A 25,496-nucleotide genomic window follows, 5' to 3' on the forward strand; every position below is an offset into this window, starting at 1 on the left:
ACTGGTGCAGCACAATTTGTGAGGTCAGAGATGCTCCTTTAACCTGTGGTAGCAGCATGAGGCGTAAGGAAACATGCAGGGTCCTTCCCCAGAGGGGGACTTTGGCATCAAAACAGAAAGCTTTGCAAAACCACCTCTGCCTTCAGTGTGTATTTGAGCTGAGGAGAGCAGCTGTTGCTAGAAAAGTCCCCTTATCCCTCCCACACTGCTGGAAGGGTGTGGAATGGAATTCCTTTCATAATTGGGAACTGTGCTTCTGTACCATAAGACTGTGTGTGCTGCAAGTACCACCTTTCCTTCCTGCCTGTGCTTTGACTGAAACACTGTACCCAACATCAGCTGCCTCCAGGGGCAGCCCTGCACCTTGCAGCACAGGACACACTGCAGTGTGCCCTGCTGGCTGAGGCTGGGGCAGAGTCCTCTGGAGTGAGCATCTGAGACCAAGGTGCAAACCAAATGCAAGGAAAGAGCTATTGCCAGGCCTATGGGTTGCACTGTCTGGGAAACCAGCTGAAAGAGTCCTAGGAAAGGCCTTTGGTGAAGGGTACTAAGTAGGCACTATTGATGAAGACTGCAGAGTTGGTTGCCAAAGCATTTTTATTAGTTGCCTGGTTGGTGGTGTAATCCCAAAAGAACCCTGGTGGGTCTGACCTAAAGTGATAGTCTGCTGCCAGATATTCTTGTAGCTGGGACAGCTAGAAGGGCACAAGTGCTCTGAACATTGCTGTGAGTTTTTCCCAGCCTCCACACACCTGAAGCACCTCTGTCTCAATGGGGAGCCCCTTGTGCTTACCAGCTGGGTGGGAGGTTGCATAACTAAGGATGGTGTGGACTGCTTCTGTGCCTCCTGACTCAGCTCATGAAAAGACAGTGTAAGCCTTGGGCATGAGCCACATCTTTTCCATTGCTGCATGTTCTGGCTGGGTTACTGAGGAGGTTGGGAAGGTTTATATCCAGTCCATCCTCTAGGCTTCAGGGAAAAAGTATATCTCTGGGACCTGTCTCTCTGAAATGTGTCTTAAATTACCCATAGGCTTGCAGAATTTGTCGTCAGGATGTAATGATTTGTATAAATAGTATTTAGATAGGGTTGTGGGCAATTTGAGCATATGAGCCTCATTTCTTTTAAGAAAGACAACTGGAAAAATGGGGCTATAAAACATGCAAGAATGAGGTAAATGGTTTGGTGTCTGCTGAGGAAAATCATAGTTCCCTGTTCTGCTGCAAGTCTTTCAATACTGTGGCAAAATAACAGCATCTGGCAAACTTGTGTAACTTGCTTGGATGTTCAGAAAACCTCTGAAATTTCTTACAGAAAACTGTTAAGAAAACTGTCTATTGGAGGAGATGTAGAGTTCTGGCTCAAAAATTGGCTGAGATTCCACAAAGTCAAGGAGTGAACTAGCAATTTTAATGTGACAATAGCAGAGTGATGAGGTCCTTTGCTATTAATGACCCAGAAAAGGTAATCTGCAGCAAGGTACCTAAAATCTGCCAATACCCTGGAGTCATTCAGATTTGTCAAGAGGAAGTGACTCCAAAGTGACACCATGTGTGGTGAAGTGGAGTGAGAAGATGAGAAGCATCAGCCAGGTGTATTGGAAAGAGTGATTTGCTCTGGGACATGGCTGGCTTCTAATTTACTTTGGCTACTCAGGGCAGGGGGATTTGCAGCCTGATGACAGAGATGCTTTTCCTCAATATGCAAAGATGCTGTCAGCGAAGTAAATCTTGCTCAGCCACGTGAGGAGTAGTGTGAGGGGAGATGCTGAGAGCCATCAGAGAGCTGTTCTGGCAGTCAAGGTCATTTCCCTGCCCAGATGTTGTATATGGTTGTGGTCACCTTTCCAGAGGGTCAGAAGAGAGAATGTGTCAGGGGATGTGTGGGTGAATGGTTAGAGCTAGAAGACATCTTGTGTCCTGGGAAGGGGAGAGCACTTAGTAGTGAACTTAGTAGGACTAGAAAAAGCAAATGCTTTTCTTCTTTTCTTTTTTTTTCACTATACAAGGAGAGCTCAAGGCTGCAGTGTTACAGTAGGATTGTGGTCTTTACTCAAAATCTGGAACTCATTGCTGAAAGTTTACAAGGTTCCCCAAAAGAGGATTGAGAGATATTTCTTTTTTTTTTTCATTCAGTTCATCTAGATTCATCTAGAATGGTGTAACCATTCATGCTCCAAAATGTCTGATATTCCTTTGAGTCTCATCTCATCATTTTTTCCCATCACTCCCCTAGAGCTTTTGAGTCTGTAGTTAATTCAGCCAGGGTGAGTTACCCTGTCTTCCCAATTTATTCCCAGCTGTGATCTCACGTCTTGGCTTGTCTTTGTCCTGCTTTTCTGCTCCCTTGTTCTGCACTAGGCAGCCCTGCTCCACCTCTGTACCTGTGAATTATGTCTTAACAGGCTGCTTTGTGGCTTTTCTAATTTGGCTGACCCCCTCTCAATGCCTGCACCCAGCTGGGCTTTTGCTTTTGGGGCTGGCCTTTGTCATCAATGCTTCATCTGGTTTGTAGCTGTGCACCCATTCGAGCTGAGCAGGGAGGGATCACTTTGAAGCAGAGCTCTCTAGGTCACCGCAGGAAATCGTTTTGTGGTCATTATCCAGCTAGTGTTGTGCTGTGATGCTGATAAATCTCTGCAGCCAGGCAGGAGATGGCCAGGATGATACACGTGAGCAGGAGGTAAGAGCCCTGCATCCCCTCTGCTAATGTCACCAAACAATGCAGAGCTTGAAGGACAGTGGTGGTGGCAGCTTTCACATCCTTTGGGCAGGCGATGGCATTTCTGGGGAAAAAATAAACCCAGGCATTGCCCAGAAGTGATACTGTGCTATCCAGCCTTTCTGTGTGGTTCATGGTAGTAGTGAGGAATTTGGGATAATTTGTGGATGCTGGATTAAGAGGAATGGTTTAGGGATCAAAAGCCTGTTATCTGCCTGTTATCACTGTTCCTTCTGCAACTGATGGGATTTTCTCAGCCCTGTTTCGAAAAGTAGTTGTGTTTCTGCTGTCAGCGTGTCCTTCTCTGAGTTACTGAGTTTGCATTTATCCATTGCTACCATAATAATCTGTTTCTCACGGAGCTGCTCTGCACAGGAGGACCTCCCCATGTCCAAGCAATGATGCTGACCTGCATGCCACTGTGGGTCTTGTAACAGTTTGGGGAAGGCACTGAAATAAACAAAATATTTGACCCGATAAATAGTAGAGCCTACACCTCCTTTCTACCCTGTGTGCTTGCATCTAAATGCCTCCAAGTCAGGGGAAGGAGAGAAAACAAGCAGGGGATGTGACCAGCCCTTGATGGGTGCCCTGGGAGCTGGAGGCTAAGGCCCGCAGTGAAGAGAGGGTGATGATTCAGCCTAATAAAGCTAATGGCTTTATGCAGCCAGGCAGAGGAAATTGTGGGATCATGATGCAGCAACTGTCCTATGGCAGTTTGTTTCTATCATCCAGACGTGACTTCATGCCCCATCCACCCCACCCTTTCACTTTTTCCTGTACCTAAATGCTTTTCCTGCTGAGGAGGGGGAGCTGAGACACCGTCTTCTCAGGCAGAAAAGTAATCTGTGAGACAGCTGTGTCCAAATGGTGTAAGAGTGGACAAACAAGGAAGGGAGTTCTGGGACTCCATGGTGGGACCATAGCTGCTGGAGCATATGAGTTCTTCTGGCACCACCAAACTCAGCAGGCCTCTCAGATGACCTTGTCCCTGGACACTGGTCCCAGGAAAGTCCTGCAGCACAGAGAGGCCTGAGCTGGCAGGCAAGATGGGTCTCCAACTCTAACAGGGCTACGTTGTCATCACACCAACGTGGGTCTAACCAGCTCTTTCTCTCCTTTCCCCAGGGAAGACGATGAAGCTGTAGAGATGCTTCCCTACGTCATCGCCACGCTGGGCTCAGTAGGGTCCCCCTGCAAAACTCCCACATGCAACAACAACAACAGCACGACCAAGGACTACTGCTACAGTGCCCGCATCCGCAGCACTGTGCTGCAGGGGCTGCCCTTCGGAGGGGTGCCCACCGTCCTAGCCCTTGACTTTATGTGCTTTCTCGTAAGTCTGCCTTGCTGTTGCTTCAACACTTCTCCCCTAACTAACCACAAAACAAGGACACTGATCAGATGATTAGGGTTGAGGGCCCCAAATGCCATCCCTGACTTAGCTGCTGGCTGACATTCTGGCCCTGATCATGTCTCCTAGACACTGTGGGCTTAGCCACTATTGACTTAGCTCCGATACCACCACACTGAGCCCCATGGAAGGGTGTTGCAGCCATAAGGATGGGGGTGATGTTGAGTCAGTCCTGCATCCCAAAACTCCCACTTATGTTGCCAAGTTGCTGCAGCTTTATCCACCCAATGGCTTTGCACATTCCTCCTTAGAAGCTGTGGGACCACAAATGGTATAGCTGTAATTTTGACTTCTAAGAACCCAGGGCTTTTTGGTCCTGTGGGGATTACCTTAACTACTGTGTTGCATCCTGGACCTCTGCCTCCCACAGCTGTCCAGATAGTCTGATTTAACAGTCCTGGGGAACTTGTGCTCTTAACTGAGGACTCTGTCCCCTCCTAACCTCCTTGTTCCTGTGGTCTGCATGCAGAGGACGGGGACAGAGTTGGACAATTTCTTTTCTCACAGCTTCTCTTTTGGTCTCTTTCAGGCACTGTTGTTTGTCTTTTCAATTTTGCGTAAAGTTGCTTGGGACTATGGACGCCTGGCCCTAGTGACTGATGCTGACAGGTAAGCATGGGAGAGTGGCAAGGGAATAAGATCTGTGTAGTGCCCTTCTTTGCTGTGAGGTAAAGGGATAAATCCCATTTTGTGTGCCTGAGCAGCTGGAGAGGAGAGGCAAATGTGCCAGTTGCATCCCCTGAGCTCTAGGAATAGGAAGAAATCCCCACTTACTGGCTTTTTTGTTACAGCATCTTTCTCCCAAAACATGGAGTGGTTCCTGCTGGCTCCATATCACTTATGGTCCCTTTAGTGACAGAGATGTGCAGGGGTCCTTAGAGAGGAACAGCAGATGGAGGGAGGAGAGGAACAAGAGGTCACAGGAAGGGTGAGGGCTGCCACACTAAAAGCTTTATTAAGCCTCTGAAGATGTCTTTGTGACTCTGCTGGATGCAGTTCTTGTTAAGAGCACTTGACAGTAGTATGCTGCTTTTCCAGGTGCGGTGCTGCTGTGCTTATGCGAGCTTAGCTCACATCCCAAGTGCTGATGAATTGGTCTGGGTGTGGATCCGTCCTGCCCAATGCATTTGTGGGCTACAGTGTCTGTGAGCAAAAGCCGAGGCCCACTGGGGATGGAAGCTCCACAGCAGAGGGAACATTCCCTGCACAGCACTAGAAAGAGTTGTTTTTTCCCCAGCATCAAACCAGGAATTCTTCTGGTTTAAGTAAGTGGTCCTGAATAGGGTTAGATGAGCAGCTATGTCCCTGTGGCTCCTCTGCCCATCTTTTCCTGGTCTGGCTGGGGAAATCAACTGTACAGAGGTAGTGGAAGGGAAACAAGGAGAAAGGAATAATCATAGGAGACCTCAGTGGAGAGAGAGCAGCAGGGTTAAGCACTCTGGATCCAGGCACTGGCAGGAAGCTACGGTGGGGGGCTGCACAGCCCTGGCCTCTGGTGGGGAGAGAGGGCTGGATTTTCTCTGAGGCAATGCTTGAGCACCTTGGGTGCAAGAGAGTGCAAGCAGTGGGTGTAGACAGAAAGCCAGAGAGAAAGGTGCCAGCTGTTTGGAGAGGGAGAGCACAGGGAGAGGGACAGGTGGCTGCGGATCAATGGGACTGCGGTCACAGGGAGGAGCCTATGCTCATCTGTGGGGTAGGATGAGATTTTCAGGAGAGGGATGCATGAGTGTTTGTTGCCTGTTTGGGGAGGAGATATATGGGAAGGGGAGCTCAGATAGCAGCCAGGCAGTCCCTGCAGTCTCTCCTACCTGATCCTGTCACTCAGGAGCTCCCTGCAATGTCCATGGTATGGAGCCAGATCACCTTCCCAGTGAAGCCTTCAGCTTCAGTATTCTGCCCCCGGACCAGTGGGTATTCCAGATTGCTGTGACTTGAGGTGTTGCTGGGCTCTGGAAGGAAGCTCTTCTCCAGCCTGACCATTTGGCAGGTTTCTCTTCCTCAGGATGATGGAGAGCCATGTTGGATGCATAGTTCCCTGCAATAGAGGAGAACTCAGCACCTACTCCCATGGTTGTAACCTCTCCCTTTCTGTTTCTGTGCCCCCAGGCGCCGACGCTGGGAGACGGAAAGAGAGGAGCGGGAATAGTATGTTGTTTTTTCAGGGTCTCATTTCTTCTCTCTTTCTTGCTCACAACCTCTCTCTCTTTTTTTTCTTGCAGCTATCTTGCTTCTGAACTAATCTAAATGGCTGGGAGTTTGGGCATGAATTTTTGTCTCTCAGTGGATTTGTGCTCTTCTTTCCCTCCCCTTTGTGTCATCCACTACCACAGCTGAATGTACCCTGATTTTCCCCTAGTAGCCTTTAAATGCTCCTTGGGAGCAGCCGTGCTAGGGAGCTCTCAGTCCTGACCAAGGCAGAGGGTGCTGTATCACATGCCCTGCTCTATCTGCTTTTGCTCTATTTGCTATCCTGCCTTAGGATAGAAGTAAACAAACCTGCTTGCCTGAGCCCACAGTACACTCAGGTCACTCAGGTGCAGGGGAGGCTACTTTGCCTGGTCCTTCTTTGCCAGGTTGCTACAAGAGCTGTTCCCTCACCATCTGCAAGGGTAGGCAGATGCACAGAGGGTCTGGTAAGATTACTGTCTTTCCTTTTTTATCCCATGAGGCTGTTGTGACCAGGGCAATCTTTGTCCCTTGCCACCTAAACCCACACCCAGCAAGGCAGCACCCTTGATTTTTTTTTCTCTCTTCCCCTGTGGAAGAAACCTTTTGCTGCTGAAAGCATCCTTCATCACCTTGGCCTCATGGTGCCCATTAAGTCCTGCCATGGACTGTCCTCCCTGTTCTTACCTCTTTCTTGCTGCTTTTGTGCCTGAGAAAAGACCATCTCCTGTGCCTTGCTGACTGGTTGAGTGGTATGTGCTGCAGAGGGGATGATCAGCTGGCAGTCACAGCCTGCCATCGTCACTTCAGCCGCACTGATTTGTGTCTGAGGCCAGGGCAGCAAGCTGCAGCCTCCTTTTCCCACTTTCAAAGCAGGGGCCAGCTACTGTCTCAAAGAGGGTACAAGAATGTGCCTGTTTTTGCAGCTGATCCTTGCTCTTGTTGAAATTGTTAAAACAGAACTGGTGGTCACTGTGGTACATGGCACAGAGGGGACCTCTCGCTCATGCTTGACTACTTCACTAGTGGTTGGCCCTGCTTCAGGTGTGTCTGGCAACTTTTCACTGCTAACATCTTGTGGGGGGAGTAAGGCAGAGGTAGTAGAGCCATCATGCTCTGAGGATTTTTTAGGGGGGCACTTCCTCTATCCTCACAGGTGCTTGTCTCTCTCCAGAGGGCCACTTCTTATTGCCCCTGTTTTTCATTTGAGCTTGCTAGAGCCATCTGCTCCACACACACCACACATACCACCCCTAAAGCTACTGCATGAGCTGGGACAGTGTTAGCAGCCAGAAACCTCCAAAAACCTGCAGAACTTGATGAGGAAGTCTCATTCTGTCTGTGCTCCTCAAGGCTAATGGCACATTCCCATCCCAGCTGTTCTCTGCTGGGGAGTGCAGTGACAGGTGGTGGGTTAGGAGCATGTATATGTCACCTGGTGCTCCCAGCCCCTGAATGTACAACATTGTTCTTTGTGGGAGAGGGCATCCTCCTCTGATATGTTCCCTTTCCCTGAGACCAGCAAGTGCCCTTGTCCTGTGACTTGTCAGAGCTTGCAGGAGCCATCAACAGTCTCAGTTGGCAACTCGATCTGCACTGGGAGCAACCCACTTGCACCTCTGTGTATGAGGGAAGTGATCACAGAGCCCTGTGGGGCTTGCCAGCTGTGCAGTCACCTCCAGCTTCACACCCCAGCAAGCCCTTTCCACGGCATGCGTGGCCTGCCCCGTTGGAACCTGTGATTCCTTCAGCCTGATGCTAGCTGTGCCTGTCCTTCTCCTTCCCTGGCAGGGTCTGCATCAAACCCGCATCATGCATGGTCCCACCTTAATCTTGTGAATTGGGGCAATCTTGCTTTCACCCATTTGCACTATCAGTGCTTTGCTTTAATAAGTCTCCATCCAGGTGCAGGTGCTGTTGGAGCTTCCTGTTCAGTGTTCCATCTTTGGCAAGGTTTTGCATTCTCTGTCTTCTAAACACTTCAGGTCATCCTGATTATTGTCATTGCATCCCCCCGCACAGAGCTGAGTTATCCTGGTTATCCAAAAGCTCGTGGTGTCATCATGCTGGGCTTTCCTCAGGGCAGAAATTTCTCTTCAGCAGACATTCACCCTTGCTCCATGTGCCCAGCTGCAAGCCCTCTGTGATTATAAAGAGCTGAAGGTTTGGGAGCTGGGTCAAATACTCTCCCTCCAGCCGGGCAGAGTGTTGGGCTGCACAGAGGCAAGGCTGCACATCACTGTCTAATCTGCACTGCTGTAGTCCCTGACCTTCAGCTAATCTCCTTTGCCCTGTCTCTGTTATTTCCAGCTAGGAACTGGGGACTCAGCAGGTGCTGCCCTGCTGTTAGAGAGGCCATGTGTCTCATCCACTTTCCTTCAGAATGCCCATGAGGATCTCTGCTTGTTCTCCTTCCTATAGTGTCATCCACCTCCTCTCTAGCACTTGTCTCTCACAGCTGTTTCTCTGTGTTCTTGCCCATCTTACCCTCCTTGAGCCTGTACTGACTACAGGGAGACCATATTTTCATTTGGGTTTTTTTTCCCCTTTGTTTCTAGCTTTCAGATCAGTCATATCTCTTCTTGCACCTACAAGATCCCAGCCTGCTGTTGTCATCTTGCAAGTGCTATTTAATTTAGGTCTCTGGACCATTTTCTTACTTCCTTTTCCAGCTGCCCTCTGTCTCTATTTATAGTGGGGGCTATTGTCAGCCTTGGATGCTTCTGCTGCAGGTTCTTCCTCTAGGTCCCTGCCTCTGACTGGATTAAAGTGGCTTCATGATATTCACCCCTTTTGCTTTCCTGTCCTTTACCATGGAGACATTCACTTCTAGCTGTCTGCCCTATTCCTCCTCAAGGGATTTCCAGGCTAGAGCCTCAGCTGAGGCTGAGAAGCAGGTTGCACTGAGCCTGGCTCCGGTCAGCTGCATTCTTTCTCCTGCACTGAAGAACTAAGGGTGGGGAGGACTGGTGTAGTAGGATGCAGCCCACCAGACTCCTTCCTTCCTCTTCTTGAAGATGAGCTAGGTCCTCCAGGACAGGAGCCATTCCCAAGTGCCTCTCCAACTATGCCAGAGCCAGAGGAGCTGTGGCAGCCTCCAGTTCTCGCTTCCTTTCTGCTGTCTAAACCCTGTGCTAAACAGACCTCACCTCTCCTCTGTGGCAGCCTCTGCCAGCCTCTCCTTGCAGAGACTGCCACATAGTATTGGGTGCCTTTCAGAAGGTGCTGAACAAGTAGCCTCCATGGGCTTTGCCAGGCTCAGCATGCCATCGGAGGAGGGTTCTCTCTTTACTGCTACCTCTGATCTTACCTTATCCATCTCACCGGGTGCAAACTGACCTGAATTAACCTCTCGTCTCCTGGGTGCTCTTGGTTCCTGGCCAGGCGGCCTCTTCGCATCTTCTAACCTTCTCCCTCACCTCCCCTTGTCATTTTAGCGTAGCCTCCGCCCTGCATTCTGACAACCACGACCGCTATGAGCGCCTCACCTCTGTCTCCAGCTCTGTGGACTTCGACCAGAGGGACAACGTGAGTAGCCACAAGAGTCAAACGCTTTGCCTTTGTGGGGCCAGGAGCCCATGGCTTGGCTGAACCAAGGGCTCTGCAGAAGGAACACTTTTGCCTGTTCCTGGGCCTTAAGTCCCACATCTTGTAGTGTGTAAGTGTAGTGTAGAGCTCAAGGAACTACGCAGCTCTTAGACTGGGCACCAGCAATGCAGGGGTTTGGAGCTGCTGCTGGCTAGCTCTTTCCCCAAATCCACATTGAGGGGTACTGCTTAGTACCTTTCCAGTCTTGTGGGTCTGGCCTCAGGCAGAAGTGTGGCAAATGGTGTGGAAGAAGAAAGGAAGACTCCCACGTGGGCTTCAACTAGGCTTTATTTCACCCAGAGGGCTGCCCCACGTACAGAGTGAGGTTTTGCCCTTGGGTTTCGGCTTAAGTACAGGGGGCTGTAAAGGGGCAGGGGGTGATCTAGAAGCAATCCCCAAAGAGAGGGGGAGTAACCCAGAACAAAAAGACAATCAGTAGAACAATCTTACACATAAAAGAGGGAGAGGAACCGAGAACTTGCCGAATCACCTCACAGTCCCACCAGAATTTTCCAGGCTTCTGGGCAGGGTTGCAGGGTGACAGACAGGACCCACAACCAGGGAAAAACCAAAGGAGTTTGAACATGGGGATATAGGGACAAACCATTACAAAACAAGGAACGAAAGCATGCAGAACTTTGGTAAAGCTCAAATGCACCACAACATCTCAAATGCACCACAACAGTGTGCTTAAATAATAGGCTCTACATCACTGTGGCTTAACAGGCATCTGTCCAGCCTATAATCTCAGCATTACAAACAATACTTACTTGCCATCTCTTCCTCACACTGCAGTCTCCCTCTACTGGGTTTTTCCTCGCTGAAGGGGAGGATAATGGGTGTGATGGATGGGGGGTGAAGCTCCCCCAGGTGTCCTTTGAGGAGTACTGCCTTGGCCCAGCCTACCTTCCAGGTCCTTACAGAGCTTCTCTTGTCCAGCATGATGGCTGAAGTACCTGTAGGCTGAATTTTCTAGGTCTGCCATGGCTTTGGAGAGCTTCCATATTAGCCAGGAGCCCATGGGTTGCCTGGAAGGTTGAGCTGCCAGTTGGTAGGGAACAGCCCCACAGCAGAGTCCAACCTGTGTTGTGCTCCATGGAGTCACATTGTCACCTCCTTCACCTTGGCCCATCTGTGGCTCTGCACATCCAATGCTTGTGGTCTGCCCCCCCAAGTCACATCTGTGGAGGTGCAAGGACACCAGCCTGGTACCTGAAACCTTTGAGGGAGGGAGCTGGGATAAAGGAACACAGTGTTGTGAAACTGTCCTGTTTTCTTTTTGCACAGGGTTTCTGCTCCTGGCTAACAGCCATCTTCAGGATAAAGTAAGTGCCCCAGGACCTGTATGGGGGACCCACATGGGGAAGGAGGGGCAGTGCAGGGTTGTTGAGATACCCAGTGCAATACAGCTTCATGAAGTCACTGCCCTTGCTGCAACCCCCTCTCTGAAGAGCACAAGTGAAGTTTGTCCTCTGGAGAGGACAAGCAAAGACAGGACTATGTGAGGAGTCCTAAAACCAAAAAAAGTGAGTGACAAAATAAGTGAATCACAAAATGTGTCTGTGACAGAGGAGAGAACCCAGGCCCATGACTGCCCCACCTTGGTGCCATCTCAGAAACACTGTCCACTGCTCTGCGAAGATACTCATCTCCCTGGCACTCTTGCTAGGGGCGCTGCTGTCTCAGGGATGGCTATGACACCCTAAGCTTGATGATGCACAGGAGCAGTCTCCCAAGCAGTTCTATTCAGAATGCTGTGGGATATCATCACTATCTGTATCTTAGCAGGGAAGGCAAGGCCCACCTGAAGAGTATACGGTGTCCAGTTTCCTCTCCTGGGGAACAGGGAGTGGGGCTGTGTAATCATTGCACAGGCAGGTTTCTGCCCAGGCTGCTTCAAGACTGAGTGCTGGGCTCCCAAATCTAGAGTCTGGCTACAGCTCTGTAGGGCAGAACAAGGGGTGCTGTATGTGCTCAGGTCAAGAGGGCAGCTGTGACCCTGTGCTTTTCTCCAGCACTTGAGGAAATGCAGAAAATTGCCTGACAGCTTTTCTCTCCCTGGCAGGGATGATGAGATCCGGGACAAGTGCGGGGTTGATGCAGTGCACTACCTGTCCTTCCAGAGGCACATCATTGGGCTGCTCGTGGTTGTGGGTGTGCTTTCTGTGGGCATCGTGTTACCTGTCAACTTCTCAGGGGACCTGCTAGGTGAGAACAAGGAGTCTTTGGCTGGGCTGGGGCATCTGCTTTCAACACCATGTTCCAGACCACTGGGTAGTAGTGGAGGGCAGGACAGCACTAACACAGACAAACCAAATGCTGTCTCACTTAGAGTGTAGTGCATCCACAGGGTCATCCTGTGTAGCTTGGGTTTTTAGGTATTCTGCAGGTGATACTCTTGCTGTAGCTCACTCTAGTGGTGCTCTGTCCCACTCAGTATAACTGAACATGTTTGTGTCTGCCTCTTTCTCTCTAGAAAACAATGCCTACAGCTTTGGGAGGACAACTATCGCTAACCTGAAGTCTGGGTATGTGTGGGCAGGGGTGGGATGGGTAATTGAGATCCTTAGGGGGTGTTTTGTAAATGTTCACTTGCTGCAGAGCCTCATCTCCTTTAGGCTGTATTTCTGCCCTTGCTGTGAGGCTACTGTCCCTGCTCCAATTTCCAGACTGAGCTCCTGGAATTTGGTTGTAGGGCATCTGTGTGCTATGCTAATACACTCATGGCCCCAGTGCCTTCAGGGCCTGACCAGCCATACACAGACTTGTAGTAGCAACCTTGCATTGACCTTTGTGGTCTCCCTTGTGACAGGAATAACCTGCTGTGGCTGCACACCACCTTTGCTTTCCTGTACCTGCTGCTGACAGTGTACAGCATGCGCCGGCACACTTCCAAGATGCGCTACAAAGAGGATGACTTGGTGAGCAGGATCTGGCCACTCTCCCAGGCACATTTTCCCATGCCCTGTGGTCAAGTCAGGTATCCTTGGAGGCAATGCTGAGCACCTCAATTTCCACAGCAATTTAGCGCTGTCATGATTTGGCTGTTTTTATTCTGCCTGGCCAAAGGCAGATCACATCCAGAGTAGCTGCCATGACTGCCTGTGGGGGAAACAGGAGAGGCCTGCACTGGGTAAACATGTGGAAGGACCCCATTCTTCCTTAGGGGTTGTTCCAGCTGCTTTTGCCTTCTTCATTCCTGAAAGGTAGCCGTGTTTCTGTTCAGGCACCTGCAGTGTAAGTCCCTAGCCTGTCAATCTGCAGTGCATCTGGGTGCAGGATGACAACACCTAGCAGAAACACAGGAGAAGGACAGCCCTGGTAGCTAGAATTGATGGGGCCACCCTTTTTCATCACTTTCACAGGTCTTGGGAAGGGGTCTTGCTGCAACCAGGTCTTTTAAACCCATCCACACCTACCTGTCCTCTCCTTTCTCTCTTCTTTCCAGGTTAAGCGAACTCTATTCATCAATGGGATCTCAAAATATGCTGAGCCAGAGAAGATCAAGAAGCATTTTGAGTAAGTCTCACTGTGTCCCTAAAGACTGCTCTGTAACAGGGATGCTTTTATTAGGGTAGTACTAGTGTTATCTGGAATGGCAATAATATATTGAGAGCAGAAAGCTAGGCAAAATTGGTGAATACCTTTATTTTGGGTCTCTCACTCTTATTTTTCTGCTATTTATCTGAATTTAAAGTATCCTTTGTTTCGTGCCTTGGGATATGCCCAGCTATCTCTTGCAGAGATGTGGTAAGCAATGGAAAGGGCATGTCTTGAGTTGTAGTTGAGTTCACAGATGAGATACAGGCAGGAGATGCTCAAGCAGTGACTGTGGGATGTTGTGCTGCTGCCCTGATCACAGTCCTCTTAGAAAGTATATCTGTTTAACAAGAAAATTAAATTCCTCTTCTGTCAGAACCTCACTGTCAGGACCATGTTTAGAAGCACCATGGATAGAAAATAAATGCTTTGTACCCTTTGGGAACCCTTCTGCCCCTTTCTGATCACAAGTCTGTGAAGGCAGAAAAGGGAGTGTGGGGTCAAAAAGGCTCCTTGCTATAGGGCAAAAGTCCAGAAAGGCTCCTTGTGCCAAACCCTAAAGGACGTAGCATTTGCTCTGTATTTTGTGTCCGCTGTAAGCGACAGAGCCCTGCAGGTTCTCCTGCAAACTCTTGGTATGCATCACAGCCCAGACACTCTTCTCAGGGCCAGAGAGAAGTCCTGAACACTTGGAGTTTGCTCAGGGGGTACCTTTGGTGCCAGTTGTGATGAACTGATGTTTCTCATCCACAGGGAGGCCTATGCCAATTGCACTGTCCTGGAAGCCCGTCCCTGCTATGATGTTGCCCGGCTGATGTTCCTCGATGCAGAGAGGTAACCTCTATTTTGGGAGAAGAGGCAGAGTGGGCTGATGTTGCTGATACCCCCTCAAGTCTGGTGCCACAGAGTTTTTATGAGTGACCCTCTTTCTTTCTTTTCTTCCTTCTCTTCCGTTCTCATGTTTCAGGAAGAAAGCTGAGCGTGGACGAATCTACTTCACCAACCTGCAGAGCAAGGACAACACCCCATCCATGATCAACCCCAAGCCCTGTGGGCACCTGTGCTGCTGCCCCATCAGGGGCTGTGAGGAGGTAGGGGAGAGCTGGAGGTGTTGGGCAGCAGTTGGATGTCCTGTGGCTTGGGTCCCCAGATCATCCATCCTCTGACCACTGTCCTCCTGCTCAGGTGGAGGCCATTGAGTATTACACCAAGCTGGAGGAGAAGCTCAAAGATGACTACAAGCGGGAGAAGGAGAAGGTTAATGAAAAGCCTCTGGGGATGGCCTTTGTCACCTTCCATAATGAGACCATCACAGCCATGTGAGTGCAGATGGTCCTGCCCTCCCCAAGAAGGTGATTTGTCCCAGCCTTTGCCTTAAATCAGAAGAACAGCAGCACTAAGGCAGCCTCTTGTCTTGTGCCTGCCAGCCTTTGTGTCAGCATGTCTCTCTTTCTCTTGTCCAGAATCCTCAAGGATTTCAACGCTTGTAAGTGCCAGGGCTGTGCATGCCGTGGGGAGCCCAGAGCCTCCTCCTGCAGCGAGTCCCTCCACGTCCCCAACTGGACTGTCAGTTACGCTCCTGACCCACAGAACATCTACTGGTGAGCAGCTCTGTAGGGTTCAGTGGACCTGCCTGTGGAAAAGGGGTGCACCCTCCCTTTCTCCCTCTTCATCTGGTCCTCTAGTAACTGAGAGAGTTGATCTTGCTGAAGCCCAGCCTGGCTGAGCTAGAGATCTGATCTGACTGGGAGGGAGAAAGCCTTGGGCTGGCACCCCAAGTTTTGTTCACCAGGCTGGGTTGTGGTGTACATGCAAAACCCCACACCTGGTATTCTACCCTGTGCAGCCATCCTGATGCCCTCTTTCTCCCTCCCAGGGAACACCTCTCCATCCGGGGCTTTATATGGTGGATCCGCTGCTTTGTGATTAATGTGGTCCTCTTCATCCTTCTCTTCTTTCTCACCACTCCTGCTATCATCATCACCACTATGGACAAGTTCAATGTCACCAAGCCTGTGGAGTACCTCAATGTAAGGACTTGGGAGACAGGTGCAGGGTGGTTAACACAGGAATCCCACCCTAAGGCACAACATCCCCTGCAAGGCTGGGGATAGGGAGAGAGATTGTCATTGTTCCCCAGGTCCTGTCGGCCTGACTGTGAGGGAGGTGCTGAGCCTGGACAGGGTGCAGTGGCAGTCAGTGCTGGGGCCTTGGTATCAGCAAAGGCAACTGTACCTGTGACTGGTACAAGAGCTGGTGCACCATGTCATGTGTGATTTTTCTCTGCCTTTTTGCAGAACCCAATCATCACCCAGTTCTTCCCCACCTTGCTGCTGTGGTGCTTCTCTGCTCTTCTGCCCACCATTGTATACTACTCTGCCTTCTTCGAAGCACACTGGACCAGGTAAGGACAGCCAGAACCTCTTCTTACCTTCTCAGTGAGCTGATTGGCCAATAGACACTTCTCACTGACATAAAGCTACAGGCTAGATCTTTCTGCTTGAATTTCTGTCTTCCACTCCAAGCATGGTGTTATGTTGCACCTCTTGGGCATCTGGGGACTGCTGTGGACAGTTGTTCTGCCAGTCTTTAGTTATTGTTGTTCAGCATGGTTGTCTGAGCAGAGATTGACAGGTCTGCAAGAAGAAAGCTGGGAGGAGTTGAGGCTGGACACTATGGGAAATGCTAGTAGTGAGGGAAGTCTTGGCTCAGGTAAGCAGTTAAGGGTGGTGTGCCTGTACCATGTGTAAGATGTAGCAGTTCCAAGGCAAAATTATTTTAGCTGCTCTGGCTTCTGGTCACAGGGAAGGTGCTTGAAGTGCAGAGCACTAGAAGCATGCTGCTTGTGAGGCACATTCCCCACAGGACACGCAATGTAAACTTTTTTTTCTGGTCTGTGTTGCAGAGAGTGGTGGGAAGGGTGTCACCAGCTCTTGGATTGCAGGTCAGGGAAGATGACTGCAGAGCCCACGATACAAGGGGAAAGGAATGGAGACTTGATAATGGATTTCAAATATGCTGGAGGGAAAGGGGATGTATTCATGTACTAAGAACAGACAGGGTGGGATTTAGATTAGATACTGGGAAGTGCTTACTGATGGAAAGCCATTGGGAGCACAGCTTGTGTGGCTGGTGGGGTGAGAAGTTAACAGCTTCTCTGTCCTCAGGTCTGGAGAGAACAGGACAACCATGCACAAGTGTTACACCTTCCTCATCTTCATGGTCTTGCTGCTGCCATCACTGGGCCTGAGCAGGTAGGAGTTGTGGGAAGGGAAGGCAAGTACAGAGATGTGGAGCACAGAGAGGGTTGAGGTGCACCCTGATTGTTCTCTTCTTTTTACAACGTCCTTTCCTCACTGCACTGGTGCCCTGGCCACCATCCCCTCAAGAGACTGCTGTTTAATTTTAGTTGAGGGAGAACAGGCCAGACCATGCATGACTGGGTCTCTAGTACTTTATTGACTCAATCTGCAGACACATTGACATGCACCATGGTGTTACAAATAATGCTGCAAAAGTTGGCATGGTAGACGAGTATGTGTGAAAAGTCTGCTCGACATCTGCTGATGAAGGAGGCATTCTCTGTGCTCAGTGTGCAGTCCATTTTGCACAAAACTCATAAATTCCCCCTTAAGCCAGAACTTGAACAGTTTGTGCTGCTTGGCTGGGAGGGATAGTGTGGGTACAAAAGTTCTCATCTGTTTGGGTGTATGCCTCAAATCTTCCTGCAGAGTTTATAGAATTGCCCTGTAGGAAACACTGATGCTTCACCTACCAGCCGTTGGTGTGCGTTCTAGCACTGAACAGGGACCAAGCAGGGGAACAGTGTGAGGAAGAAAAACTGGGGAGTGGGTGGGGGACAGGGAACTCTAACCATGCTAGCTCATTCTTTACATATTGTGACGTCAGGGATCTTTAAGATCCCACCTAAATTCCATATTTGAGATACAGCCTGTCAGTGGTGATGTCAGGCAGCTCCTGAGAATAAACAAACCTCTGATAGTGGCAAAAGAATAGTCCTTCATCCCACTAGGTGACTACATGTTTGCAACACAGATTAAAAAAATGCCTCATTGCATGTAAACTTGCATCTTGGGCGAGGTGAATGCTTTCAGAAGGTTTGCATTTGGACCACAAAACAGGCTGTGCTTCCTTCTGAATAGTCAATCCTTCTGATGTTGCCTGTTGAGTTCTGTACCCCACCAGTTCCAGAGGATTGGATAGTTTTATATTAAAAAATCAAAATTGAGAAAAATGGGATTTGTTTCTTCTAAGGGATTTTTTTACATCTCTTGTTGGAGGGTACCTTGTACCTAACCCATTTCTTCTGTAGAGTCAGTCATCTGTTCCTTACATGGATATTGTGCCCAAACAAAGGAGAGAGGAAAAATATTGATAAGATCAGGGTAAAGGGATAAGAACACACATGAATGGGAAGCTTTACATCCCTTTTTGAATGTTGCATTGTTTTGTTCTGTTTTATTTTTTTCCAATGTCCAGTTTACATAATGGCTGGTGACACACTCCAACAGCCTATGGGAATAAAGCATTCTATAGTCTATATTCTATAGAGCTTCGGATCCTTCTAGAGCAGCTTCTACATATTTGCCATGTGCATTTCTGTTTGTCACTGTTTCTGATGGTTCATCTTTCCTTCTTGCCTTCTTCCCCCACAGCTTGGATGTATTTTTCCGCTGGCTGTTTGACAAAAAATTCCTTGCTGAAGCTGCCGTGCGATTTGAGTAAGTGGAGTTGAGCAGAAAGGCTTTGTTAACAGTGGGAGGTGGTTCTTGTCAGCATCCAAAGGTTATGGGGGTTCCCAGCTGCTGCCTTGCAAGGAGGGAGCACCCTTTGCAGCCTCCTCTTGCTGCATCTCCCCAGGTGTGTGTTCCTGCCAGACAATGGGGCTTTCTTTGTCAACTACGTTATTGCCTCTGCCTTCATCGGGAATGCCATGGACCTGCTGCGCATCCCTGGTTTGCTCATGTACATGATACGCCTCTGCCTGGCCCGCTCGGCGGCCGAGCGGAGGAACGTCAAACGAGTATGTAGCGGGGCTGAGGGATAGGGTGTGCCCTGTGCCCAGGGAGGGCAGTGCTGCAGTGGGACCCCAATGGGGCTCGCCCCGTGCTGTGTGTAGAGCTGGGTGTGTTGCACGCACCTGCTCAGCTCTCATGGTGCTCCTGCTGATGGGTCTCCATTCCCTCCTGCAGCACCAGGCCTACGAGTTCCAGTTTGGGGCTGCTTACGCCTGGATGATGTGTGTCTTCACTGTAGTCATGACATACAGCATCACCTGCCCCATCATCGTCCCTTTCGGTAGGCGATATCCCTCTGCCTCCTTGTGCCAGAGATGGAGGGGAGACAAGAAGGCTGATGTGGGGGAGATATTCCCTCTCAGTCTAGCAAAGAGGCTGATGCCCCACTTGTCTGGCTTTCTTCCCCTTCTCCCAGGGCTCATGTACATGCTGCTTAAGCACCTGGTGGACCGATACAACCTTTATTATGCTTACCTGCCTGCCAAGCTGGACAAGAAGATCCATTCAGGGGCTGTGAATCAGGTGGTGGCAGCCCCAATCCTCTGCCTCTTCTGGCTTCTCTTCTTCTCCACAGTGCGCACAGGTGAGTGCTGGGCTGGCATGCCAGTCCTTAGCCTCCTACTGAGCCACTTCCCTGGCCAGGCTCTGATCCTAGCAGCCTCCAGCCACGGAGCATGGTCACAGTCCTTTTGACACTGCCACTTTGGTTTTCCTTTGCCCCAGGGTTCCTGGCCCCCACATCCATGTTCACCTTTGTGGTCCTTGTGATCACCATTGTGATCTGCCTGTGTCACGTCTGCTTTGGGCACTTCAAATACCTCAGCGCTCACAACTACAAGGTGAGGCAGAATGGTTGGGTGTGGGACCCTTCTCCTTGGTAGCACAGCTGAACTGTAAGACCACAGGGACTCTGGGGAGTCCCAACCTGCTCTTCAGCAGAGCCTGTCAACCCTGATTTCACAGAGGGGATAGTCCTGAGGCCGTCTTTGCTGCCTGTATACTGCCTCTGAGGTGGGACAGTATGTTGCCCTGGCAGTCTCAATTACTCTTTTTCTCTCCAGATTGACCACACAGAAGTGGATGCCATGGACAACAGGCAGAATGGGAGACCTGCCACCACTCTGCCGGCTCCCAAATCAGCTGTGAGTCACTATCCCCACCTTTGTGCCCTGGCACACTTCCTACCTGAGTTTGGAAAGGGGGAGGTAACTCCCTGTCTGAGTACCTCACTCCTCACTTCTCATTTTTCTGAGTCAGCACCTGGATCCTCCCAGTGAGGGTGGGAGGCAACTGTTGGGCCCTGCGCCCCTCACCTGCTCTGGGTGATGAAGTGTAACCCCCACACACGCACCTCTTTCCCGCTGCTCCTCAGATGCTGTGCATTTACTTTCCGTCTCTCTTTCGGCTGGGACAGTGAATCCAGCCGGGTCAGTCTCCCTTCTCATTCTGCATCTTTGCACGCTTGCACGCCAGCAGAGCTGTCACCCACCGGGCTTGTGTTGGTGTTGTCCTAGTGTCAACACCAAGGGGTCTCTGTGGACATTGCCTTGAAGGCCATGGAAATGCTTTGGGGACTCTTCTCTCCCCTGTCCAACATTCTGAGACTCCCAGAGTCACTTTTCACAACTTCACCTTGGCTCAACTGGCTTACTCCAACTGCTTCCTTCCACAAGGTTGTTGTAGTGGGGATCTACGCAGGGCTGCAGAGATGGGGTAAAGCAGAACCTCCTGCTTCCTCAGGAGAGCAGGACTGGGGTGTGCACATGTAATCCAGACTCCTTCCTAATCTCCAAACACCTAAGAGCAGCAACATTTTGCCAAAAGGAGAATCCCTATAAGAGGCAGGCAGAGCTTCAAGGACACATCTACTAGCAAAAAAGGGAGTGCAGTCTTCCAGTTCACATGGGTTCCAAAGAGCCTGAGAAGCCACATTCTTTCCCAGCCCAGGTGCCCTGTCCCAGAATGCTGGGGTTTGAAACACATCCAGTGTTTCAGGGCCAAGCCCCACTCTTACACCTTTCCTGGTATATTCCGTGGAGTCTGGATGCTTCCTTGCCCTCCCAGCATATTGCCACGCTCAGCCTCATGCATGGTGCTTAGTGTGCTGTGCTCTGCTTCCTGGAAGAGTTCCCTAGACTCACATGTATTTCTGCTCTCTCCCTGCAACTTGCCTGCCCCATGGCTGGCCCTGACAGAAGTACATCGCCCAAGTGCTGCAGGACTCCTCGCCGGAGGGCGAAGCAACAGAGTCGGAGGAGCAGGGATCGCAGGATGAGGAGCTCATCAACGCAGATGGCATGAATGACACAGATTTTCAGTCGTGTGAGGACAGCCTGATAGAGAATGAGATCCACCAGTAGGGACCTCGAAGGGCGGGAGGGGAAGCAGGCCCAGGAGCAGGGCAGGCTGTACGCACGGAGACCTGGGAAGAGGCACCTGAGGGTGCTGGCTACTGCCCTCGCCCTCCCGCCCCCAGGGCCGCTGCCTTCTGTGAGGGCAGAGGCCCTGCTGGAAGCTCTCCATCTCCCTGCCCCTCCACCCCTGCGCCAGCCCAGCTGCTCGGCAGGCATGCTCTTTACTAGCTACCTTCTTCAATGCATCCCTGGACCCCAGACTCCCAGAGGCTGGGGAGGAGGGGGACCATAACCCCCGCGGTGCTGCCCTGGACCTGCAGGGAGGAGGAAAGCTGGGTGCTTTGTGGGAAGGGGCATAAGGGGAACATTTGGGGTCTTCTGAGCAGGCAACTGTGTTCCCTGTCTTGCTGGTGAAAAACACTAATAATTTATTAGATTTACAGGAAGGTGATAAATGAAAAACTTCAGTCAGTCTATTGGAAACCCCACCCAGGGTGGGGTTGGCTTTTGTTGCACCTTCTCCCTGTGCCTGCGTGTGCCCTTTCTCAACTGCTTCCAGCATTCAGTTGGTGCAGCATCCCAGGAGCTGGCCCAGGCCCAGGGCTGGTGACAGGCTTCCCCCTCACCACAGAGATGGTGATGGTGACAGCCTGGCTTTGTGGTTAAGGGTGGCATCACGCCGGGGAAGGGGTACTGGGTTGGCATGACCTAGACAGGCCCTCGCAGGGGTGCTGAGGGCATTTCTCATGAGCAGGAGGAGGCGCAGGCAGCCTCTCCCCCTGGTCCTGTTCCTTCCTCCCCCAGGGGCACAGGCAGGGGTTTGCAGCATCATTTAAAGTGGCATTTTTCTTTGCACATTTTACTCCCCTTTCAAACAAATCAACCTGACCCCCATGTGGTACTGCAGTCCCCCTCTTGCTGCCCTGTGTCTGCACAGCAGGGTCAGGCATGGGGGTGGGGGGGCTGTGTGGGGGTCTCCTGGGTGCTAGGGAGAGGGGAGAAAGGGTCTCAGGCTACAGGCCCTCAACACCCTGCAAGATCAGCACTGCCTGGTTGCAATGAGGCCCCATGGGCTTCCTTCCCTAAGCTGCTGCAGGGTCTTCCCCCAGCTGAGGTGGTCAGAGCGGGAGGGAGCCCTGGGAGAGCAGCCCCTAGGAGATGTCTCCAGTCAAGACCACCATCTTCAGGAGCACAAAAGCCTCGTGGGGCTATGCTGACTTTCTTCACCTGCCCTGACTGGTGTAGGCTCCCCTGACACCACCCGGCCTGAGAGGGGGGTTGTTTCTCTCCTACCTCTTACCCTTGCCCCCTCCCTGTTGATAGCTGTGTCCCAGAGGCAGGCAGGGAACAGAATGGCTGGGAGAGGTGGACTGGAGTCCCTGGCACATGGAAGAAGGACTGACCCTGTTTAAAGACACTTTGTGAGGAGGTTTCTGGTCAGTATAAGTTGCCCTCAATTCCTTCCCCCCTCCCCCTGTGTAAAATGTAAAGGAAAATAATAAATCCCTCTGCTATTTAGCTATATTTATTTCCCTCAAACCTTGCCACCATCCTGTTTGGTGCTCATTGCAGACACTATCACCCTCCCTTTGCCTGCCATCTGTGGGTGCTGCACCAGCTCCCTGGGGCTGTGCCCTCCAGGGCCTGAGGGGCTGGGTGAAAGGGGACAGTCATTTACCTTTTCAATCACCTGTGCTGGCCCTGGAGCTCCAAGCACTTTAATCAACCAGAACAAGTGAAGTGCCAGCCCTGCCCACCTCGGCTGCCAGGAACGGTGGTCACATCTCACGGCTTTTCTCCCCTGTGCCTCCCACTACAGGAAGGGAGCCAGACCCACAGAGAGCAGGTGGGGGGCTGCTCTGGGGAGGACATAGCTGCCTTTCCTGTACAAGACCTCTATAGGAATTCCAGGCCTGGAGAAAAGGGTGGATGGAACAGAAGAGATGTGGGTCTTCAGTGCATGGGGAGGGCAGGCCACGCCAGCTTCCAGGGCTCAGCTGGGGCTGGAGCACACATGGGTGTGAAGGGGCATGGTGGGAGTCACCCATCCCCTCCAGGAAGCAGCCAGGAACGAGCATGAGAGCTGAGAGTTCCTGGTCCACTTGCAGGCTGGGGCAGGGGTGTTGTTGATCCTGCTTCCCTATTCTTGCACCCACCTACTGCCCTTGCTCCTGGTCCAGCAGGTGGGCTGGGCTGCTATGGTCTCTGTAGGTACAGCCATGCTCTGGGGCTGCCTCTGCGGCTGTTGGGGCCCTGCCCACAGAGAGCTGTGTGTTCTGAGTGGCACTGTCTGTGTAGAGATGTGTATAATACCCTGTATATATTTGTGTACAAAAGAAAACAGGAAAAAAAGGAGCTATTGTTTGTGCAGTCTTTTCTTTGTGGAGTGGGTTGGGGGCTGGGACCTGGGACCTGGGACCTGGGAGGAGAGGACCCCAGCTGCTGCAGGGCTGCAGGAGCATGCATGGTGCAAAAGGAGGAGTGGGGAGTAGTGTGAGCACAAGCCCTGCCCTGCTGCCAGGAACTCAGCCACGGCTCATGGGCTCTTGCAGCATGAACAGCTTTCCCTTTGACTTGGAGAGGCATCAGAGACTTTGCTGCTAAAAGCAGGTAGATAAGGAGCTGTGCGCACTGAGGAATGATGTGGTAAGGGAGTTTCACTGGTAGCCTCTTGCCACATGTCAGCCCACCTGTACTGCTCCGATAGCAAGTTACATGGCCACTCCTGCCATATCTGTTCAAAACCAGGACACTTGGTGTGGATGGACAGCTAAAGCCTTTGGGAAAGCGTGAGAGGTGCTAGACCCCTGGAGCACAGAGGAGCACTTACCTGAAACATGCTGCTGCTTCTGTGTCAGCTATCCTGAGCACTGGGGCCAACAGCAAGCAGCCAGTCCCCAGGATGCTCCCTGCTGCTCTCTGTGCAGGCTGGATCTGGCATGCTTCCCAGGAGCCTGCTGTGCTCCTTACATTTGTGCACAGTGGCTGTTGCTTGGAGGACGGCACAATGGAGAGTGAGGCCTGGCGTGGGCTGCTGAGAGATGGACAAGTGACCCCACCTCACTGTGATCAGACCCCGTGGCTTCTTGTGCCAGCAGTGCAGCACCAGCAGGGGACAAAAGACCCTCCTGCCCATAGCCAAAGGACAAGGGAAGAGGCAATGCCAGAGAACAAAAAAACTGAAGACAGAAAGAAAAGCTATGCCTGCTGCCAGGCTCCTGCAGCCATCACTGCAAAGGAAAGCTTGAGTGAAGGAGACAAGGAAGTTGCACAGGGATTTTGCAGGTGTTTTAGGGAAACGGCTTCCAAGCATAGGGGAAAGGACATGGGATCGCCTTTTGTGACAGGATTATTGAGGAGCTGTCTCCTGCCCCAGGAGAGGAATCTCTGAAAGCAGCTTTGGAGGCCACTGAAGGGTAATAAGGCAGGGGCTGAATAGGACAACGGGGTCACAAGGATGGGCACAAACCCAAAGCAGGAACAAGCCCTTGGCACTACAGGCCTCTTGCTCTTTGAGAGCACAGTGCTGCCTGCAGTTCTGTGCAGAGCTAAATAATGTCCCCAGCAGGGACCCCCTTATGCTTCCAGCCTGTGGAAAGCCTGGCTGGGAAAAAGATGGAGCAGCCCTTGCAACAACCCAGAGCAGGGCACACAAGGCCACCTCTGCACCAGGGTGGGCAGAACAAGCTGCCTGTAACAGAGTCCCCTGTATAGGGATAGGTATAGGGCAGCTCTAGTGAGTGCTGGCCAGGACCAGACCAGTCCCTTGTGCATGCAGCATGCAGCAGCATGTAGCTCTGCTACAGCTGGTTTTAAATGTTTGGGTTGCCCTTCCCTCAGGCAAAGGACATGGTTCCTGGCACCATGTGCTACCTGCTCCCTGTTTAAGAAGGATTTACCCCCTGGAGCAAGGTGGGGTGAGGCAAAAAGCAGGTGCCCTGTGATGCTTAGGCTTTCGCAGGCTCAATGCCAGCTGCTGCAGTAAGTCTGTAGGACACAGCCTCCCCAGCTGCAAACAGGCACCAGGGAAGGAGAGGGAGCTCCATCCAGGGTTGCTGACACCCATTAGGATCACCCTGTTTCACCCTGGCACCGAAAGAATGGCAATAAAGAGCTTCTTTCCTGGGATGGGGCTGGGCTGAGGCGCTCATGCTAGACCAGGCCATCAGACATGCTGGGCTAAGCCACACTAGGCCAAACTGTGCCAGGCAAAGCCATGTTGGCTCCAGGGTAGGATGCCAAGCCCTGTGTTGCCATGCCCGCTGGTAACAACACCACCCAGCATAGCTGCACCGTGAGTCACTGAGGGCACGCAGGGGCAGCCCCGATGTGGCTGTGGAAAACCCCAGGGCAGTGGGACCTGCCTGGAGAGGGCCCTGCTGGCACCCGGCAGCGAGGGGCAGCTGGCGGTGGGGTCGTTGACTGTGACCACCTGGGCTTTAAGGATTGACGTGGTGCGGTCACAGTCCCCCCCCAGGCATGAGGGAAGAAAGGACTCAACAGTCTGGGATATCCGGTGGGACCACCGCACTCAGCCGTGGCACTAGAAGGTCAACAAGTGCTGGAGGACCAGGTGCAGTGTGTCTGCACAGAGCTTCACGCTGGGGTGCCGGCGGCGTGCAGCGGTCACCCACAAATCCTTTCCTAGGGGAAAGTTGCTTCCTCTTTTCCTT

The 25,496-nt window shown here is 51.5% G+C and overlaps 1 protein-coding gene across 3 annotated transcripts in view; it reads left to right on the plus strand.

The window, feature by feature from the left end:
• Nucleotides 1–23,176, plus strand: part of TMEM63B (transmembrane protein 63B) — a 48,509-nt gene extending 25,333 nt beyond the window's left edge. The window contains exons 2-25 of one of the 3 annotated variants that reach the window (XR_014589718.1): nt 3,851–4,058; nt 4,666–4,745; nt 6,243–6,281; nt 9,740–9,830; nt 11,178–11,215; nt 11,956–12,098; nt 12,367–12,418; nt 12,703–12,811; nt 13,339–13,409; nt 14,184–14,264; nt 14,398–14,521; nt 14,616–14,749; nt 14,894–15,031; nt 15,307–15,460; nt 15,728–15,834; nt 16,598–16,684; nt 18,107–18,172; nt 18,312–18,474; nt 18,644–18,749; nt 18,885–19,052; nt 19,193–19,308; nt 19,531–19,611; nt 20,665–22,259; nt 22,643–23,176. Coding sequence is in view for 2 of the 3 variants with exons in the window: in XM_083858174.1 (XP_083714300.1) it covers nt 3,873–4,058; nt 4,666–4,745; nt 6,243–6,281; nt 9,740–9,830; nt 11,178–11,215; nt 11,956–12,098; nt 12,367–12,418; nt 12,703–12,811; nt 13,339–13,409; nt 14,184–14,264; nt 14,398–14,521; nt 14,616–14,749; nt 14,894–15,031; nt 15,307–15,460; nt 15,728–15,834; nt 16,598–16,684; nt 18,107–18,172; nt 18,312–18,474; nt 18,644–18,749; nt 18,885–19,052; nt 19,193–19,308; nt 19,531–19,611; nt 20,665–20,829 (2,499 nt within the window). In the remaining variant the exon portion in view is untranslated. Of the gene's footprint in view, nt 1–3,850; nt 4,059–4,665; nt 4,746–6,242; nt 6,282–9,739; nt 9,831–11,177; nt 11,216–11,955; nt 12,099–12,366; nt 12,419–12,702; nt 12,812–13,338; nt 13,410–14,183; nt 14,265–14,397; nt 14,522–14,615; nt 14,750–14,893; nt 15,032–15,306; nt 15,461–15,727; nt 15,835–16,597; nt 16,685–18,106; nt 18,173–18,311; nt 18,475–18,643; nt 18,750–18,884; nt 19,053–19,192; nt 19,309–19,530; nt 19,612–20,664 lie in introns of all 3 variants that reach the window. The other 2 variants (XM_083858174.1, XM_083858175.1) reach the window with 2 other exon arrangements.
• Nucleotides 23,177–25,496: the final 2,320 nt, after the last annotated feature.

The sequence above is a fragment of the Zosterops lateralis genome, assembly GCF_965231275.1.
Source record: "Zosterops lateralis genome assembly, chromosome: 3".
In the NCBI taxonomy this organism is placed as follows: Eukaryota; Metazoa; Chordata; class Aves; order Passeriformes; family Zosteropidae; genus Zosterops; species Zosterops lateralis.